General features: G+C 43.7%; 4 protein-coding genes across 11 annotated transcripts in view; 1 reads left to right on the top strand and 3 right to left on the bottom strand.

Annotated features, from left to right (window-relative positions):
- The window catches only part of LOC120896670 (AF4/FMR2 family member lilli), a 141344-nt gene that overhangs the window by 41673 nt on the left and 78701 nt on the right, over window positions 1-20970 (bottom strand). The window lies entirely within an intron of this gene.
- LOC120896672 (venom peptide SjAPI-2-like) lies at window positions 18438-19236 on the top strand. 2 transcript variants are annotated; one of them, XM_040300981.1, is made up of 3 exons: window positions 18440-18676; window positions 18751-19008; window positions 19072-19236. In XM_040300981.1, the coding sequence occupies exons 1-3, from the start codon at window positions 18580-18582 to the stop codon at window positions 19074-19076; spliced, it is 360 nt and encodes a 119-aa protein (XP_040156915.1). In that variant the 5' UTR covers window positions 18440-18579; the 3' UTR covers window positions 19077-19236. The 2 variants fall into 2 exon arrangements, with proteins under 2 accessions (XP_040156914.1, XP_040156915.1); XM_040300980.1 differs by lacking the exon at window positions 19072-19236 and having other exon boundaries at window positions 18438-18676; window positions 18751-19019.
- Window positions 19514-20115, bottom strand: LOC120896674 (chymotrypsin-elastase inhibitor ixodidin-like). The gene is made up of 2 exons (XM_040300983.1): window positions 19881-20115; window positions 19514-19799 (listed from the first exon to the last, which is right to left on the bottom strand). The coding sequence occupies exons 1-2, from the start codon at window positions 19957-19959 to the stop codon at window positions 19594-19596; spliced, it is 285 nt and encodes a 94-aa protein (XP_040156917.1). The 5' UTR covers window positions 19960-20115; the 3' UTR covers window positions 19514-19593.
- LOC120896673 (venom peptide SjAPI-2-like) lies at window positions 20273-20904 on the bottom strand. Its single transcript, XM_040300982.1, has 2 exons — window positions 20695-20904; window positions 20273-20618 (listed from the first exon to the last, which is right to left on the bottom strand). The coding sequence occupies exons 1-2, from the start codon at window positions 20801-20803 to the stop codon at window positions 20413-20415; spliced, it is 315 nt and encodes a 104-aa protein (XP_040156916.1). The 5' UTR covers window positions 20804-20904; the 3' UTR covers window positions 20273-20412.

The following is a 20970-nucleotide window of genomic DNA, read 5'->3' as shown; positions in this document are numbered from 1 at the left end:
TTCTCTTTAGCCTTAAAACGCATCCCTGCCTGACTGTCCTGTTTTATTAAGCCACAAATTCAGGTGGTGGTGGTGGTGAACGTTGTGCGTTTTTTGCTAACAAATTCACTCAGAAACTCCGTACTCCACGCACATTTTGTGCTACTGACGGCTTGCCCCATGCATACAGTCGAATGCGGTTTTGAGACGAGAGAACATGTGTGTGGGAAGCGGGCATGGTAGTCGTATCCGACGTGCCCTTTAGACTGGGGTTCGATTCACTCTGGGAGCTCAACGGTGAGGAGGCGCGGTGAGAGTTCTTTCCCAGGAAATAAACCTTTGGCGACGGGTTTTGTTCGGTTTTGCGGTTATGTTGTGGAGAGAGTGTTTCTTGCAGCTGGTTGAAAATAAAAGCGAATAAAATGTCTCTCCTACTGTTCCACCACATTCCGGCAGGGGATGAAGGGAGGCTTTGTAAACGATGGATTGCTTCGGAGGTCAATACAAACAACAAATTCAAACGGTACGTCTTGCTAGTACATGCCGGTGGATGAATTTTTTATCGAAAGGGATGTAATCGATTTTGTTTGCACAATAAGTAGCGTGCATGCAAATCGCTCGAAGAGAAGGATAACCCGTAAGTCGACAAGCCTATAGCAGTTGAATATTCAAATATACATCAAGATACCCCTATTCAAAACCGGCTTGAGGTTGGTAACATTGACAGGTGTGTCCAACTCAACATGAGATGCCGAGAATGAAACAAAAAAGGAATCAATTTAAACGAAATACTATTTTAAATATAAATTTAGTTCTTCTATCAAAAAGTTCCCTCACAGAGGATATTTTCGTGGTATTTTTTTCGTATGATTACGTTTTGACATCTCCTTTATATCTATGATAATGTTTTACACAATGGTGTAGGTTGGCCTTAGCGGTGTTCCGTTTTCAAGGTCCTTTTCAACTCGACACAAGATCATATTCCACCTTTCAAGAGAGTAGAATGGATGAAAGGATGACTAACCTTCACGGCGTGTTTGTACTGATAGAAGATACTGATTAGAAGACCTGCAGGCAAACCTACGAGGCAAACCACTACCTCTACCCGAGTGCACATTTTCCAAGAACCCACTAAGGGTATATCACGCCCAAACACGCCTGCAAACGAGTTTCCTAAGGATCTAAGGCTCTCTTTTTTGTGGTGCCTATTCCACGCTCCTTTTTCTTGACCGTTTCTCGCAACCGTATGGATGGTATGGATTTTGCATCGCCCATTCCCCGTTCAGCCTTATGCCCGGGCTTTGGATGAGCCAAAAAATGAAAAGGAATAAAATAACAGCAGCGCAATCAAACCGGATCTAGCCAGGGGATTCAGGGCTAGCCCTGCTTCTCGCAGCACGGTAGGTCAGGCTGCAACACTGACAAGTATCGCTCCCATCCCTTCCCTCTGCGAATGGCTATGTACTGGAGAGGGTAATAACGGTTCTTATTTCAGTCATTTGAAGCCTTCGCCTCTCCTCCGGCGCTGCCAGCTCTGCAACTTTTTTTTTCGCAGATAGAACTCTATACGGCCAATATACAGAGGAGAAGGTTCACTTTAAGGGAAAGCATTTCCGAGAATTTGTAAGATTGCACGAGAAAACAAGAAACAAGAATGTGCTTGACGATTATCCTGTGGAAATTGGAACCGGTGAAAGAAAAAGAGGGAGCATAGTAGGAGATGAGTCTTTTTTTTATTCTTCAGAAAATACCCAAACAGCACAAGCTCATTCCAAGGATGACCGAACATTCCTAGTGCAAAGAGACCAAAACCAGCACATCGAGAGTGCATAAAATGTTATTTGGGTTTTCTTTGGGTAGCTGGACAGGTTACAGCATACCAAACCGTTGCTACGAAGCATACAATGACAAACACAGCCATAATTGTATCAACATTCCTGAGACATTCGAGCAGCGTGTTTAAGCTTTACAATAATTGTAATGCTAAAAATTATTACTTCCTGTCAATGTCAGGGCGCATTAGTGAGGGAGGAAAGTTTCTGTTTCTAGCTCAATTTCAATTAACCTGCGGCAGTATATAACTGTTGATTCAGCAGCGTGTGGTGATATTATCCCAAGAGAGACCATCATTGCGATATATCGCCAAGCTATGGTGGTTGGTTGCTCTTCAACGGGAAGGCTCACACCAAATGTTGGAACAAAAATTACAGTACAAGAGTGACTTACTTTCGAGAATAGCTTACTTCGTCACAAGCTTCGCCTGACGTCATACAAGATTGTAACGAACGTGACGTCAAACCGGCACTTGTTCCCTCGGGGTGTCGCGAAAGCACAAAAGGCCAACGCGCAAAGGTACATCAAGTACACTAATCATACAAAAGCCACAGTACCCCGGCAGGTTGTGAAGTTTCGTAGATTGTTTCGGAAGACATTGCCAATCATTGAAACCTGCCATTTCGTATACCTGGAACGCTTGCAGATCGAAATTGAGAAAACTTTCCTTGCCGGAGGAGGTTTCCTATTGCCGAGCATTGGCGAGAAGCAAGAAGACTTAATGGGCAAAGTTAGCGGACTTTCGAAGAACATTGAAATGTGCGCACAGTGCAGAAACGTTGTTAGTTGCGTGTAGTAAGAGAAAACAATGTTCACAATCTTTCAATATCCGTACTTTTAATGTGAGGAAATAATAATAACAACTGCCCACAGAGGTAGAACCAAAGGTTTGCTCCTACATTCATGATCTAAATGCTTCCAGATAACACGTGACGTCACATGGCGAACTTTCATTCCAACTGAGGGACGATACATAACGTAGTTTGGATCTAAACTTCGAAAGAACACGAAGGAGTAAACCGTAATCGATACATTGAAAATGAAGCATACCGTCTGCAGCTGTTTTATTTTTTTTGTCTTACTGCTTTAGGTACATGAAGGAAGAAAATTCAATTTATCCCTCCCATTAAGTGAACACGTCGAGCATCATTCTGTTTGAAAATTCGATCAATCTAGTACAATACCCGTGCGACACCGCCCCGTTTAACCAAGATTAATTTTCGTACAACATAATAAACATTGCACGAGACACGTAATCAACGCGTATTCACACGCTCGCTCCGTCTCTGTAGCCTTGGCGCTTTTGGTGCCATTAGTTCCGCAGGATACATAGATGCGTATGTGTATGTGTTATCCAAACCAGCTTCGAGGGCTCGATGATTGATTGATTTCCTGATCGAGTAGCGCAATTCCCTTCGTCCTTGGCACGAAGTTCGCACACCAAACCATACGGGCACACTAATGTCGCGACGTGACAGTACATATTAAATGTGAACCTTCTCGCGAAGGCTTTTATTTTTTTTTTACAGACCTGAACACACAGTTGCTGATTGGGGATCAGCTTCCGTGCGATTCCAGGGTCAAGGTGAGCCTGTCTCTTCCTTTGCTAAATGGCTGGAAATATGTAGTCTCATTCAGCGCTCGTTGACGGTGACGGTGCGTTCGTTAGGCGTACAATGAGCTGTGATCAATCAGATTCGGGTCGGACCTGTTACAACAAGCAGGTATTCCGAACGGCGGCTTGCCTTTGGGTATGTCGTTTTACTCAATCATCATTGTCTGACTGTGCGCAACGAGCACGCTACCCGAGCATTTGCAACGCAATGTTAACTGTGCGTCGATAAAGAGAGAACAAATTCAATTTAACATGTTGCACGTGTGTACGAATCCTCGTACCTAGTGAATGGAATTGCTGCAGGCATATGGGGTTTTGTTTTCTTTTGGCATCATATTTGTTTTATTGAACACCTCGTTTGGCTTTGAGCAATGAATTGATCAATAAAAATAGCGATTTTAATTTCGCATACAATAGCACCAACACAACATTTAACGATTTTCCAATGATTTCCTTCCAATAATGGTGTATACTCATCAATCGCACACCGCTAGCACCATATCAATTTGTTCAAACATCATTAGCACCTTACCGAACCCGAACCAATTGCTTGTGTTATCGATCGTACCGACGAATGGGATGATCCCCATGTGTCGAGAGCTTATTGCATGCTAGACACTCTCCGTCCTTTACAGCAGCGCACAAGGGGCAGGATTCCAATTTTAACTCCTTCTTTCCGGGCAACAAAAGCCCAGGTCCGAGCCATTACGTTTACGATCAAATTTCACCGAACACACGCCCCTCCAATGCAACAACAGTGCCCGAGTGCTCCTACCAACTGTTCTAAACGAGATTCCGATATGGCAGTGCCCACCCTCAAGAGTGAGCCGTAGAAGTGAAAATCAATACAGAACCAGGGCTGACGTATAACGGTAGTAGACGCAATTTCGCCTTATGCCAGCAGCCGAAACGGCGGCAGCACCAATAATGAAAACCTGCAGCACCAAACCAAGGCAAAACATAAAATAAAATCAACACACTTCATGCCACCAGCAAACAAATTTTCATCTCTTTCCCGTAAGCCGGTTGTAAAAAAAAAAACGAAAGTTCTACGTTTCGTTTAACTTTCTCCAGCCACCATTGGCGAACCGGTTGCGAGATGTAGGGGACATATGTTCACGGTTGGGGTGGGTTGGGAGAGGCTGCTGCCGGTGGGTCAGAGCTTTTATTTGAGATTTTTTCAAGCTCACCAACACAACCCTTCCCCTAGCTTTTTGCAGTCACTCGTGCTGTGCCTTCCTGCTGTCAGCCGTAGGGCGAATAAAGAGGTTTGCCAACTTCCAACTGTACTTCTCGCAGGGGTATAGCACAGCGATATCGGTTTGGAGAGATGTAAATTTTATGCAAATAGGTGCAAAAAAGTCGTTGAGCCCCACCCGCTGCGTTAGTGGCGACGGCGGCGGCGGCAATTGCGAGACTTGGTCCAGGCCACCGTGGCCCGGAGTTAAGTAAAAGTTCACAATCTTTTGCCACTGCTGAAACGTCCGAAAGTGTGGATGCAAAGTTGCTGCTGCGTTAGGTTAGGCATTGGAGTAGCCCCGGGCCGTTTGGCGCCATGCAGTGTGGTGGCTCGATTACACTGCGTATAAATAACATTTCCTATTCAAAACATTTTGTTAAGGTTGGATTTGGGTCAAATTTAATTTATTTTGTGGACAAATATTTCAATGATTAAATTTGTTGCGAGAATAAAAAAGTATTTGTCTTGCTAAGAAGAATAGAAGACTATTCATTGTGATACAATGTAAAACTACACTAAGATAACTTTGAAGCCTCAACTGGTGATAAGACATTGAGCACTGCTCTGAACTCGGCAAGGAAGCAACTGGAAAGTCCAAACAGGTTTAAAGTTCAGTACTTACCGAAGGCTTACATTACGCAATTTCATATTCCACCTCCCATTACAGCCACATATTCAGCAGGGACTGTTCGTGGTAGACATGCGTACGGGGAGAGCTTTGAATTGAATCACGTCGGAAATAATAAATTGTCTTAATTGATTGAATTATGATGCCCCACACACACACTCCATACATCCTTCGGGAATATACATTCATCACGCATACACAAATACATAAGCAAACACGAATCACACCTAAAAGAATTCGAGACTAATAGAACATACTATCCAAAAGCATCCGAGTGTTTGTGAGACGTAGGACACGCATACCAGCCGTTCAGCCCACGGCGTAGTGGGCGATCCTGGATCGCAGCACGTTTGATTAGGTTATTCTTCATGCGCAAAGTTCTCGGTTCGTACGAGCCGCTGTTCGGAATAATAAATAAACACATCAGCACGCTGGTATCCTTGCCCGATTGCATTGCAAACTTTTCGATGAATATTTATTGGCAGGCGTCTGTCCGGTTCTGCTCGAGGCGAATCGTGGGACGGCAAGAAAAGAGATGTTAGTAATGATTATAAAAAAAAATGTCAAAAGGTGGGAGAGAAACTCCATGTTCATCTCTCATGGTCAACTTTATTGATTTCTTATAATCACTTCAATGTAGGTGTAAGAACCTTGACAAATGAATGTCTTTGCCGTAGTCCAAAACTGGAACGATATTTAATCATGCTGATTCTGAGGATGATTTTGTGCAAACCATCAAGTTTGTTCGTTTGTTTGGCACCGAGCGAGCCGGAAAAATGAACGAAATTAAAATGAACTTTCCACATGGATGATCAAAACTCGTACATTGTATGGTACCATTACACGTATTGAAGAGATCCTCAGTGTATTACGACTCGGTCAACAATAGCATCGTATGCGATGCAGGAAAAGATATTGTTCCGCCTTGCTTTAACAAGTTTGCCACGAGCTGTGCAAAGGGAGGCGCGGTAGCAAGTCAGAAAGGCTCAGAGGGGATACGCTATTGATTGAAGTGCAGCACCGTGTGAGCGTTGCTTTCCATCAGGGTCAACTAACTTTATCCTTAGAATTCAACCTTCATTCCTTCCACCGTGTACTTCCGCTTCATGTGAGAAGGTAATCGAACGGTAATCGAACAAACCCGGATTCCGGAAAGTAACATTTCATCGTTTCTTTCATTGCAGCCCGGTGGTGCTTGTGAAGGTCAACGATAGAACGGAAGCGGTGTCGTGCTGGGAAATATGTGAAAGTGTACACTGTTTGCGTGGAAATGAAGAGTTTTGGTTCAATTTTAACTCAAATAGTATCATAAAGAAGTAAAAGTTTTGCAGTTCATGCATTCAGTAGAACTTCAAGTTTCTTTGCTCATATAAAGTGGAAAAACATGTTTAAGGCTTAATTAAATTTGGCTTATTTCAATTTTCTTAAAAAGTTCTATCAAACTAAATGTAAGTAAAATGTGTCTGTTGACCAGCTATGTACCAGTTTGCACACGAAGATCATGAATCCGTTGAACATGAGACTTGGAGCACTCTTGGTTCATCTAAACCACAGTCAATGTTTCCGAACAGAACGAGCGCACCAAACCAAAGCGATGTACCGGACGGAACCGGCACTTTCTTCGGTACCGGATTGGAATTGATTTGTGTTCGATGGTGCCTGCAGCAACGGTAGCAAATTTCAGCACCAGCGACCAACAGCTCTGCTCGTAATGTCTTTCCCCCACACAAACAACCGGATACAACAGCCCCGAGATAGTGTGCGTTTGTGTGTGCCCGTGTCGTTTCAATGTGATGGACTGCCGCCTTGCAAGTTTGGCCGGAAATAGTCGCCCGTGTTTAGCCGTACACAATCAACCGTAAACTTGAAACCTGTACTCTCGCTGTCAGTGACAGGCGTGTGTCCAGTCTTTAGCCCATCCACTTCAATACGCAGCTGGTGCACGCCAGTGGTGCATGGTGTGTGCGGATTCCCCCCTCCCCCTCCTGGGAATGCGTTTATTAAATTGATAATTAACACGATCCCCATTACGCCTTCAGCGCAGATCAAGCGTAGTCTTTTATTCCGCTTTTCCAGCTCAATGAGCTCATTAGCCAGCAGCAGCACCAGCAGCACCACCCGTGTGTCTGGGCAGCATCAAGTCGTTGACTGGATGGCCCGTTGTGATTAATGGAGCCTAATATTCCACGGCAATTGATGCGTGATGGATGCTTTCAGTTGATTACATCCACAAACCCTTCACAATTCTCTTTCGTGCCCCCGCGTTAGACCCACCAGTTGATGCGCAGGGTTTCGTAATGTTATACATTACTGTGCAACCAGACACACGGTTGTTGGTAGGCTGGTTGAAACGCAGCACAAAGCTTCGCACACCGGTACCTTCGTTGCCTGCTGCGATCCAAGCAAGAACGAAAGGACACAACTGCGGTCTAGAACCCCCAAACACGAAAGGAAGTGCCGACCGAGTGCTCGTTACGATGTTGGTGTGCGTCGCGCGTCGGTTCGAACGAGGCAATAATTCGATAATCAATTTACAAAAACCGCACGACGCGGTTGGCTGTGGGTTTGTGTGGGTTCGACACGGTCGATATCGCTATATATTATTGGGAAGGGGGCGAAAATAGGCAATCAAAACCAGACGGGCACCATAAGGCAAATGGATGACTAAGGAACTCATTCCATTGTCTCTGGGCGGGAAGGATTCGTAAGGCAATGGGAAACGAAGCAGGCTAAGAGGCAAGCGATCGGTAGATAAGGTCTTGAAGTTGCGACTTAGTGGAGCCTTACAGTAGAAGGTCAAGGCGCTGTTGAACTTCAAGCACACGTGGGGTGTTTTATTTTTCAGTAGGTCTTAAAAGAGCTGTGGTAAAGTATTTTTAAATGGCATCCGTACGGAGTGCTTACTTTTATGGTGCCGCTTATGTGTGGATATTCGAACAAATAAAACGAAAGGTTAACTTTTTTCTGCGTATCCTAGAACTAAAAAGAAATATTTTGAAAGACATGTTTGTACTTCCTAAATGAATGCTTTAAAAATGTCCTCTTATTTGTCGGCTATCAAAATACAAAGATACTAAATTCTGAAGTGTACTGTTCATATACTACACCAACTCAAACTGCGTTTCATTTCTTTCCTAGAAACAACAAATAAAAAATCGCCATAATAATGGCCAACAGATGACACGGCTGCGCTGCTGTATTGGACGTTCCCGTCGTCCTCGGCGCAAGTTTTATGCGTGCAAGTTTAGTGTGGCTTTAAAATATCTCAACCATACACACCGAGCAGCATTGGCTGCGGGGCCCTCGAGCCTGAATGGTCGCAAAAAAATAAAAATGGAAAAAGACAATAAAACGCGCATGCAACACCACTGTCCGGGACCAATGGGCGGAATGTTGTTCCTTATGGTTTCTCTCTTTCCCGAGAAGATGGTTGTCGCATATTTATAGCAAAACAACCATAACAAAAAAACGAAGCTGAAATAAACATCATTCTCGTTTGATATAAATTCGTACAAACGCGGCTGCTCCTTTATATCATCACATCCGCCATGCACACACACACACATTCAAGCTGTGCTATTCATTTACCTTCCTACCGCCGTGATCGAACACAAGGAAATAAAAACAAAGTTTTTGCAAAAATTAGATTGAAAAATAGAATGATCATAAAGCAACATTACGGATTGTAACCGGCCGTTCATCCAGCACGCTTCCATTTTTGCCCTTTATGCATCCATGCCGCTCTTAGCGATGATGTAAGAGGGCGGGACCATGTTCCCTTTTCAGTCAGTCCAAACTCCAGCACTGCCTCTCGTCCTTCACCGGCGGGGGAAAGCTATACTTTGTAGGGTCTGGGAGAGTCGCCTACCAGCGTGAAGCGAATTTATGTATACGAAACCTACCAGATGCGCACAAACCGCCATCGGAGGGCCGAGATTTATAGAGCTTTCGCGATCAGTTTTGTGCATAAATGTGTGGGGCTTCGTTTAATCCGGGGGAAAACATGCACAACTGAAAGGCAAAATTCGATTCTAATGCGCCAAACGGCTGTAGATGATGCACGTAATTTGACATCGAGAGTTTTCGTTTTCGGTGCGATGAAAAATGGTATCGAAATAGGGGTTTGCTCCTTCTCTCTCTCTCTCTCTCTCTCTCTCTTTCTATGCTTTATGAGTGTACAGTGTGTCGTGCACTAACGTAATGCTAGTCGCCGCAGAGTGCTTCAATTCGCAGTAAGTTAATACACTACCGGAGGGAAGTCATTCGCAATCATTTATCAAGATGATAAAAGACACATAAAACCGTGCACACAGTAACACAATGGCAAACGGCGGTTTGCGGAATGAGCATTGGTCGGGACTTGGTTTTATAAACACAACTACATTCCCCGCTAATATGGCTACATTCTAAGCTCATTCATCTTTCAGCCTTATAAATAGAAAAATGGCTATTTTTCTTCCCAGCAGCAGCAACCACCCAGCAACACCGGAAAATAAGCGAACGATTCGGATGAGATTTATGCTGCTTTTATTTTTCTCCCTGTCTAGATGGAATTAAGCCTTATGTATGTATCAAAATGAGCTATTACGTCGGATCGTAGTGTGGTGCTTAGCAAAAAAAACAATCGTTGCGAATGTGGGAGTAGTTTAAAACAAATTATAAAATTAGAAGAATATTTTCAACATGTATTTGCACTCTTTTAAGATCATTTTAATGTACTAATTGTAGATGAGTAAAACTAGACTTGCCCTTAAATATCCCAAAGTATCAGACAGTTTTGTTCCGCTCAGCAAAGAGAGTTGGCGAACAGCAATGCAAAAAAAAATGCTTCTCCCTTTATCCTGTGCGAAGTTTGTTGATTTCATTTTTTTGGATCCTTTTCTTGTTTTGTCCATAACATCAAAGCGACAGATTCGATATTTACTCTTCTGGCAAATAGCGTTTCCCCTTTGGCATAAAACAAAAGTACCGGGAGAATGTTTTTGAACCCATAGAGAGGATACCCTGCTTCAAGGAAGGCTAAAAGAATACCGAGTTTAGCTTGTTATTTTATTTATGTTTACCTTTTTATTGCGATTAATCTATTCTGTACGCAAAAGAAAGGTAATACTATAAGATTGAAGTTTGATACTACCAACCATAATTAAGTTTAATACAAAAAACAGATTATTTTTTAAATGATATTTTACAGACTTTTTCAACTTTTCCCATTTTTCCTCATTACATAAGTTCCGTGTCACGAGATACACGCAATCCCCGAATGCAGCAAAACAATACCCTTGACCTTGAAACCTTCGTTCGGATGAAGATTATATCTAAGCTACTACTACTACTAGTTTTTGTAAAATGTAACGCTCACTTTACCTTTTCTTTATTTTCCTAAAATAAAAGGAATCATCTGCAGGGTAAACAAACCTCAGGCCTTGCTGCCATTTTACAATTGAGCCCAAGCTGTAAAGAGTGTTCCCATCCAAAACAGAAACGACCATGTTTTTGCCTGTTGGTTTTACAACCCAGCTCTGCGCATCGCACTCTTATGCTGGCAGTATAAGAAAAACAGATTATATCTTGCATTAACTTTTACCCGCCATCCTTCCCAAAAAGCACATCAGCAAGACAACAACAAAAAAAAAATGGTGTAAAAAATTTAACCTCTTATGCTACACCAAGGACCAGGTTAGTCAATCCCGGAGCGGATGAGCGATAAAAAGGATTACACGATGCTTTCGGGTGCCCGAGGCTACCACCAATCCTCTATCCCACCCGCGCGAACAAGTGACGATGTGTAGGGGGTGTTAATATGAAACGGCGACGATGCTTTTGATGCTGATGATTATGATCAATCGTGAGGAGAATAGTGAGATGAACGGGGAGGGAGGCAATGGCCACGAAATGACATATCATAAATGGCAAACTAACAAAGAAGGAAAAAAGGGCCTTGGTTGAAAGGATGATGAGAAATGAGCATGAATGGACAGGGGGCGATGATGGAAGGATTTCTCGGGCAGGCGGCTTACCCTTCATCGAGAGACGCTTGTAGCCGGGCGGCAGAAAGGCGGCCGGTGGCGTGATCGGTGGCACAATGTCCCAACCGGGCGAGATGACCTCTCCCACGCCACCGAGTATGCCGCTGGCCGCCGACGGACCGGTCGGAGTGGATGCGGTCGACGAGATGCCAGCATTGTTGGTGCCCGGAGTTCCAGCCCCACTGCCCGGCGTGGAGCCACCGCTGCCTCCGCCATGATTGCAGCCGGTGCTGTTGTTGCCTCCACCACCGTTATTGTTGTTGTTGTGGTTGTTATGTAACTCCAGATTTTGCTTCTCGATGCGCCGCCGCCGCCGAATGCTCGGGGCAAACGTTTTCATCGTGGCCAGAAAGCCAACGCCACTCATGCTGGCGATGTGGTAGGTTTGTACACACCGAAAGCAAAACGTTTATAGGTAGCGAGCTTGGACTTCTGCCTCTTTCTTTGCAATCACGTGTTGTAGTGCAAAAATCGTTCGTTTCCAGCCGCCGAAAGCACACATATACACACAAACCCCGCACACGATGTCTGTTGTGGACAACGGAATGTAACGGGACCGGGGCTGAATTCTTCTCCTGCCCGAAAAGGGATCGAGCATCGAGTTGTGAATGCTGTATCTCAGAGAATGTCTTTTACGAGCGAATAATTGTCCGATTTTAAAAACGATTCACACTAATCTTCTTTCAACCAACACACTTACGAGTGATTATGTAGGTAACATTCTTTTGTTTAATATATTTGCTTATTCACAGCAGCAGCTGTGTCTTATACAGCTATCATAAATATACTTTTCATCTGTAAACTCTTCCACACTTTTATGACGCACACGATATACAGATAAAATGTTTGTCTTTACTATGCTGCACTACACGCTACGGCTAGTTTCCACTAATCAAAGGTACACCATATCCCTGCACAAAGATTTCTGCACCGCACACCAACAAAAAAAGGCCAGAGCGCGCAAACCGGATCTGCGCGTATATACGTGCAAAAACTCCGAGTCTCCTCAGCAATGGTTACAAACTCCGTAACGGCCTTGTGCCCTGTGGCCTTCACCACCGAGGTGAGTGAGCGCGTGCGGTTAGCGAGTCAAGTTTCTGCAACTCCGGGGATAACCGGGCACACTCGCTGGCCAAGCTGAGAGCTACAGCTGGGTAGTAATCATTGTGCTGTAGCCATGCCTTTCAGCCTCCCAATGCGACCAGCACAGTGTGGAAACCGTTTTTTATATTCCGGCATACGAACTTACTATTCACAAGGCTCACAAGCTACTTTTAACAATTGCCCATCAAAAATATAGTTCATCTGCTGTTGTCCCGTTCTACTATTAGTGATGTGTTGGTGGTATGAGGATGATAAGTTTGACGTTTCACTTTGCACTACACTCGTTTCAGTAAGGAGGATCCATTGGTTAAAGCTTTCCAGTTTTTTCTTTCTATCTTCACACTGCCGTCCAGAATTTTAGTCACGGGAATTTCAGTCCAGACGTGCTAAAGGATGGTAGGTAGAGCCTGGCGTGGGAAACATTGCACGCGAAGCGAAGACTGTACAACATTTCTGATCACGTGCCATTACATATTGCGGTTGGATGTTTGGAGAATTAATTACTCCTTCCTGATTTCAGCATCCCGTGTTACGCGTACGTGTTCGACATGGAATGTTTTAATAACACATAGTTATGAATGAAAGTGATGCACGTGACATGATCATGCCTTATTAGTATTTATTTATCGCAATCGATCGTTTCTTGCAGCAGCATATACGGCACATGTTCTTTTAAAACACTCGTCATCTTTTAAGCAGGTCCAATAATAAGATGCCTCAACGGGTTTCCCACGCACAGCAACACACTCAACTTAATTGCACACACACACACACTTCTATAATGAAACCATGCGAACAACTTTTCCGCAAATTAAAACGAATTCGCTTCTTTTCATCGCGTTTGCTTCGAATCCTGCGTTAAACGGGCCTGACAGACAGGTCGTCCCTTTCCTTCCACCACTGCACTCTTTGCCCGGGCCCGGGTGAAAACTTTACCGAACGATCGGGGAAGGAAACCCACTTTGGGGCGGCTGGTGTACGGGGGGCGTCGATGAACGCAAACAGACGACAGTACGGTTGTAATTTTGCGTACATCAGGCTATCGGGTGTAGCTATATAGTGTAAATGCGTATGCGTGCGTGTGTTCGTATGGGCTTGTGTGAGTGTGTATGTGTGTGTGCGCGCACACAATACGCACGGAACCGAAAAACCGATGACCGAACAGAACGGGATCCGGAAAGTGACTGACTGACTCGGAATCTCTTTGCCACTTTGGTCCCGCACAGACAAAAACCAGCAAGCACCGTAATGTCCTTTACCCCACTCACTCACTCTCGATGAGAATGTGTATAAAATGGTGTCTCTCTCTCTCTCTCGCTCTCTTTTGCTGCTTTCCTCCGTTCAATCATCAACGCAACGAGTATCCAACCGTTGCTTCTTCTTCACTGAGCATACGACGTTTTACCCGCCGTACGGGCCAGGCATACCGTTTTAAACGTAAAATCGGCATTCCGCAAACGTTCGTTGGCATTGGCTACGTATGCAGCGCCGCAATCTTGATGATTTTCGTCATCAATTCATGCACACCCTACCCACATACCTTGATCTTGAGGTTATTCCCGCTTTCAGAAAAAAAAAACAGAGCGAAATAGAACGAGAGAGAGAGAGAGCGAGTGAAAGAGGAAGAGTTACGCTGAGAGGGCACGAGTTGGCTCGAGAAAATAGAGCTACAATATATAATGGAGAGAATTAACATAAGGTGAGAGTATACACTAAAAGGGGAGAGCTAAGAAATGAGCTTATTTATATAAGTGAGAATTGTTTTTCCTAGGTATTGAGCGTCATATATTTGCAAGAGTAGATCTCAGAAGAGTAAAAGAAACAAAGGACTGGCTGATGGTAGAACAAAAAATAAATAAAATAACCACGAAGGGTGTTGTTTGGCTGGGACGTCATCGTCGCAGCAACAGCTCGTAGCCGGGCATAAAGCCGGTTGGCTGCGAACAGGAAATGACGGCACACAGCGTTACCCACACAACTGTCAATATATGCATAATAACTTTCACTCGCTACTCAAACATCTGCACTTTCGAGTGATTCATGCATTTAATCGAAGAGAGCGAGAGTTGGGAACGGTTTAGCGAGGTAAAATAAATGAGTAAAATTGTTGCAATACAAGGTGCTGGTGGTCACAATTGAGCTACAACATTGGGTGGGAACAAAATCCTAATTTGTATCCCCAAGACATTGAAATCGTTTTGCCATGGAGAAAAGGAAACAGTATCAACAGCATGCTATTGGGAAGTGATTTTGTTAGTAAGCACCAATAGTTAGCAAGCTATAATGAGCTGAAGTATGAACAAAACATGTGTTCTTTTACAAATAATTTCACTAAGCAATTAATTTAGCAATTACGGGTGGAGACGCCCAGTGCTTTGAACAGATTATTCTAAATTATGAATTATATTTAATGCAAACAATCAGGCTACTCAAAATCGTATTTAAAACATAGTGAACCACGTGATGACCTGTTACAGCAACTAACAATGATATTTAAAACCTCTCTCTTTCTTTCCACTTTCATGTTGCCACACGTGGTGGAGGCGCCTGGTCGAGTGTAAATTCATTCAGGGGTTTACCACGACCTAACGTTTATAACCTTGTGGGCGTTACGTAACCGTTGCTTACGTGGTAATGTGATACCAAAGCACACTCTATCCACACTCACAACACTTGTGAAGTTCACTTTGTTGGTAGATTTATTTTATTCCACCTCGCATCCCACTTCTATGAACTGGGCGATATGCCGATGTCAGTTCTCTGGGAGATGTTTCACATCGTAGCGTCGTAAGTTATTCATTTCATGTGTACCTTATTTTGCCCAGCTGAGCCTTTGCCAGGGGTTTTGCATGTCTGCTCATCCGGGAAAGCATGACAGAAATATGCTGAAACGCCCACTCATTTACTCTGCGCGTGTATTTGTCTGTTTATGGCAGATGAATCATACAACCCCCCCCTCTCCTTGACCAACCTGACGGTAAAACAGGCAGCAGCACAATGCAGCCGAATTTTCCATTTACAAGGCTATGTGAAACGCGGCCTTACGAGCGTTCTTGAGATCGGCAGGTGGCGGCGTATTCCGCGAGGCTGGCCGACATTAAAGGAATGGGTGTGTGTGTGTGTACGTGAGATTAGTAGGCTGTACCGGGAGTGTTTGTTTACCCTTCAAAAGTTACACAACCACCACCAACGAGATAACAGTTTTTTTTTAATTATACAAGAGAGAGAGTGAGAGAGAGAAAGAAAGAGAGAGAGAGAGAGAGAGAGAGAGAGAGAGACAGAGAGCGGCCGTCGTTGAGCTACTCCAGCCGATTCACGTGACCCTAGCATACTTGGTCACGGAATGTGAGCTTAATAGTGACATTGTTCTCCCTATCCTACAAAATGTACAACTGTTGATGTGGAAATCTTTGGGAAATAATAACAATACAGCTTCCATTTTTGTTTAAATAAATTTGAATTGGAGCAAAACAGTACAGTTTACATCTAGCTTCGGTTGATACAAAAAACTCAGCCTAAGAAAACATAATAAAAACTAACACAGCTTAAAAAAAGAAAAACAATGCAAGTTGAACGTAGAATTCAAATGACACAGCTTTGATTAGAAATACGAAAAACCATGACTTTCAACAAGTTACCTTTTTTTGGAGGAAGATAATAGTAAGAAATTGTGAGATTAAAAATTATAAAATGATATCAGGAGGAAAACAGATAGGTAGCTTTAAGTTGATTAGCATACATGCGTCAATAAGTTTATTTCCAAAGTCATTCTTATCGTCTTTATTGAGGCATTATTTTAATGACCAAAAATGTACAATAATATATTTGACGTTAGAGCCAAGAAAGGAAATTGTTCGTTCCGTTAGAGCTTTTTGTTCAAAGCGTGCTTCAAACGTATGTCACTGACAGCTAGATCAGAATAAGGACATTCAACCTCGAACAAGTTCAATGAAAGTTGCCCCAGCCACTCACTGTGGTCCCATCGCAAACGGCGCCTGCTCGGTGAGTGGCAAAATAAACAGAGCGAAATAGAACGAGAGAAAGAGAGAGAGGGGAAAATGATTCAAATTGAAAATCTTAGAGCGATTTACAAATAACATTAACAGTAAAAGAGAGCAATAAAACAAGAGAAAAATAATTTGAGCTACTAGAAGGAGCCTCCCCTCATTTGTTCTCTCTCTCTGTTTCCGTCGGGAGAACTGAGCTACACATTTGTGCACTCTCTGTATGATTGTCAACAGAGTGCGTGTCAGCCGCCGGGTCGACTCAAAACCACCCTGTAGTATTTTGACAGTTAAAAGGTGTTACTTGAGTACTGAAAATAATCACACTAAAAATAGAAATTCCCTAGTAACACTGATGCGGTGAGTGCCAAGGTAGCGCGCGCGCGCTCACTTAGCAACCTGCAAGGTTCAATGTCGTGAAGCGGGATAACGCTCTCGCTCGCACTTCTGATAAATCTGGTTAACGTGTTTCGCCACCAATCACCCACCGGGGGTACTGGGTCGCTTGATACAGACTGATTCTTGCTAAAAATATCGGTCTGGATCTTGGTTACGAACAAATATAGTTTACATGTTTTTGTTTTGCTTCCAACGTTTTGCACACACAGAGCAACCTTGCGATGACTCAATTTTCCACCACCTGTCGGTAGCTTTGATTTCATAGTGCCTTACGCATCGCTACAGCGAAACGTAAACCGTCCTGTCTATACCTTCGTTATTTGTTGCCATCCCGCGTTCTACCGCCCGACCAACGGTTACGATTCGATTCCATTCACACGAATCAGTGCGACCGTGCAAGATGAACGTGCATCTATTTCTGTTTACAAACATTCCGTCGCTGGGTGCTTGAAGAAACGAAAACGCTGAGGGGGCGCTGCATGTCAAGTTCAGCATATTTTTGGCAGTTGGTTTCCTCCTGTTCGGAAAGCATCAATTCAACGTTTGCAGTGCGTTTACCTTCCTCTCTTGCTTCTGCGCTAGCACTGGAATTTTCGTTTTCACCTGCTTTCCTCCTTTCACTGTCGTCGTCTGTCTGTCAGTGTGCCAAACAGTGAAGGTAGAAAACGGCATGCACTTCACCCTCCTCCCCCGTTTGTGCATACTTTTCATTGGAATGGAAAATATCCCATCAATCAATCGAAATGTCGAGAAACGTTACTGTTTACGAACGCTGGTCCGGTGGGACACGAAACCAGGCACTGGAATGCCTTTTCTCGCCACCCTCAGCTGGTAGAGGAGTGATGTAATGTTTGATAAAACATTCACCAACCGCTTGTTCCCTCCATCACCGGCCGGTGGAACCGGCGGAAGTTCGTGTTCAATTCTTAGTTTTATTGCTACTGTTTCCACAACTATTTCATAACATACTATAGAACTCACCCGTAGCACGATTGTTGAAACGGAGCAAGAGAGAGAGAGAGAGAGAGTGAAGGAGAGCGCGAAAGTGAGCCACAGATAGAGCCAGCCATGAACAACAAAGCAAGTTATACCCATCAACGGTCGTGCAAAACTAGATCCATACAAAAACACACCACAATCAGCCGCGGTGCTCTCGAGCGCACGGAGACAGAGCGGCATTCCTTCATCTTTTGCATGGGTGGGTGTGTTTTGTATCGATTTTTATTTTCTTACGTTAACGGAAAATCGATGGGTATTGTTTTCTCCACATACCTGCAACGAAAAGGAAAATCGAAGGAAACTATTAATGTTTGAGTGGATGGAGATAATAAATAGATATCGATAGTTATTTAGATTTATATATATCAGAGTGTTTGTGCCACAAATTTTCTCGCAATGTTAACGTCTTCAGCCTTTTTATGGCAAAATGTCTGTATTATATTTCTATTCTTAAGGTTTTACGAATTTGAAGGAGCAAGTGATGAATTAGGGCGGAGACAACTAACACCCGTATTAAAACCACAGCAATTCAATATCTACGAGCAATATTCAACTTTGTGTTCCCAAAATTGCATTTCAAACCCGATTATTCCAGATTGTTTGTACAACTGTGGTTCCATTTCCAAACACAGTCCAGCCACGATTTTGTAGAAAGTCTCAAAGCTACGAGGAGCGATGATCCACTAAATCGGATATGTCTGTTCCTCCGTTCACTCTGTTCGATTCTGCCTACGGGTGAAGAAGTTTACAGTATGGCACGTTTACGGGTACTTGCACTGGTGTTGCTAGTCAGCTGCATCGTCGTCATAGCATCGGCTGAAAAAACTGACCAAGAAGCCGAACATGGCGGTAAGAGACTTGCTTACAGGTTTTATTCCAGCTTTTTTTTTAAGACATTCATCATGCCCATTTTTCTTCCCTAGAAACTGTACCGGCGACGCCAGAGCCCAGCACTACGGAGGCACCGGAGGAGGAAACACCGCCACCAAAAATTGAGTGCACCGATCCGCGCGAAGTGTACAACGAGTGTGGCAGTTCCTGCGATGACCGGACGTGCGAAAATATGCGTCGTGGTGACCATTTGGCGTGTACCAAACACTGTGTCGAAGGATGCTTCTGCCGAAATGGTTACGTGCGGGACAAACATGACCGATGCATTCCGAGCTACCGCTGTGGCAAAGGTTCGTTATAAAGTAGCTAAGAGTGTTGGATTGTTCACCCAGATTAATGAGGTATATGTTTAGCCTAATTTTGCAGTTCAATCGAGCGGTGTGACAAATATTAACATGATCTTGGACAACGCATTAGATCACGCAACACGGCGAATGATAATGGGCAATGGAAGGTCAAACGCAAAGTGAATGCAGTAAAAAATAAAGTAATCGGTAAATGAAAACCAAAACATGGAGATTAAATTAGCTATTGTAATATGGTGAACATATACTATTGAGAAAATAAACAGCAAGATCCTGAAACTAAACAGCTTTTACTGAAAATCGAATAAAAGATCACTGTTGATGATTATAGAGGAATTGAAGAAAAACACTGTTCTTTTTAAGCATTCAATTAGGTAACCTCATAATGTCTAGACATTGCTTCAAATATTTAAGAGAATTGCTCAACATACAGAAAGTAGGATACGATTCACGCCCGTATCCAACATTGTAATACAATCATCAGTTTGTGTTGTAATTTCTCCATGCCTTTATTGATGCAAAATGGGCCACTGAAATGATAATACCACTACTTTCCGTTGTACCGCTCGGCTAACCCATGGACTGACACATGTACGACGGAACGCATCTATTGGACTTGTTACGGACATAGCCGCCCCGGCAGAAACAACCGGGATTGCAGGAACGTCTACAGGCACTGTCATTTTTACGCTGGTTTGTACAGGTACGATCGCCACAAGCTGGACCACAATCGTCGTACACTTCGTTTGGATCGTAGCACACGATTGTTTCGGGACCTTTCAAATGAGACAGAAACACAATTATAGTTACAACGCAATCACACACAAACACAGCATTTTTGCGAGCTGCCTTCCTACCCGTTCCTTGTGCCACGATCGCCGTCAGCATCGTGCCAATAATCAAGATAATTGCAAGGTAGCTCGTTGCCAGCCTCATCGTGTCCAATGTATCATCCGTCCCAAAACTGATATAAACCGAGTATGCGCAAAACCTGACTGGTCTAGCGCATCTCGCCTAAGCGTGTGCCACGGGGAGGTAAGACGTACGCCAAATAAACTTCAAACAGCAGCCAGCTGCGCAAACACTTGTTACGCTATGTTGTTGTGCTGCTGTACCCTGTTCAATAAACGCACCGATTACTCGTAATATGTCAAGGGAGTGTACCTAGAATTTCGCTACTTTGTGCAAGAATTCCGCTGAGCAATGTGATAAAATAAAATTACATGTTTTTTGGAAACCTCACCAAACCTACTAAACCAATGTGACTTTAATTGTTGTGTGTGAGTGAAACATTACATGCTACAGTATGAGATAGTCATCTTTTATTGCCGAATCGACATTACCTCCAACCACGTTTTCTACTTTCTCTATTTTATTCATCACCAAACGTTAACCAAAGGTAGCACAAGTGTACGAGGGCACGCAACTACCGCTGCGACTGCGAACGTATCCTCTGTTGCAGAAGCAACCCTCCTTGCATTGCCGGCCGCACTGGATATTATTCTTGCGCACGTTCTGACAGGTCAAATCACCACAACCGCTCCCACATGGATCATAGCTTTCGTTCAATCGATCGCAAATCATATCCGGATACTCTGCAATAGAGCAATGCGTTTGGTAAAGATCTTTGACAGATACTCGCTGCTGACGGCACAATAATAAGCATCTTACCCTCTGGGATGGGCGCAGGATCAACAGCTAGTGTGAGACATCCTATCGCCATAATCGACACCAGTAGCACTACGAAAGTGGACCACCGCGAGATAGAGAAACGAGCCATTTTATCGCGTTTCCGGCCGATACTACTCTGTGCGAAAATGAAGCATTGTTCATTGTGATAATCGATCTGTACAGGCACGTTTTTTTCACGCGCTAAGTCTTCACAAGACACTTGCGCAAATAACGACCATTTCACAGAAATGAGGAACTGCAACATCGTCATGGGAA

This window comes from Anopheles arabiensis, chromosome 2 (genome assembly GCF_016920715.1).
Source record: "Anopheles arabiensis isolate DONGOLA chromosome 2, AaraD3, whole genome shotgun sequence".
In the NCBI taxonomy this organism is placed as follows: domain Eukaryota; kingdom Metazoa; phylum Arthropoda; class Insecta; order Diptera; family Culicidae; genus Anopheles; species Anopheles arabiensis.
This window is presented reverse-complemented; position numbering and strand designations above follow the sequence as displayed.

What these genes read in the sequence shown, in the direction of transcription:
- LOC120896673 (XM_040300982.1), bottom strand. Translation starts at nt 20,803, where the DNA reads ATGGCTCGTTTCTCTATCTCGCGGTGGTCCACTTTCGTAGTGCTACTG. An exon ending in TCCTGCGCCCATCCCAGAGG is followed by an intron (nt 20,619 to 20,694) that starts GTAAGATGCTTA and finishes GCTCTATTGCAG; the next exon opens with AGTATCCGGATATGATTTGC.
- LOC120896674 (XM_040300983.1), bottom strand. Translation starts at nt 19,959, where the DNA reads ATGAGGCTGGCAACGAGCTACCTTGCAATTATCTTGATTATTGGCACG. An exon ending in GATCGTGGCACAAGGAACGG is followed by an intron (nt 19,800 to 19,880) that starts GTAGGAAGGCAG and finishes CTCATTTGAAAG; the next exon opens with GTCCCGAAACAATCGTGTGC.
- LOC120896672 (XM_040300980.1), top strand. Translation starts at nt 18,580, where the DNA reads ATGGCACGTTTACGGGTACTTGCACTGGTGTTGCTAGTCAGCTGCATC. An exon ending in CCAAGAAGCCGAACATGGCG is followed by an intron (nt 18,677 to 18,750) that starts GTAAGAGACTTG and finishes TTTCTTCCCTAG; the next exon opens with AAACTGTACCGGCGACGCCA.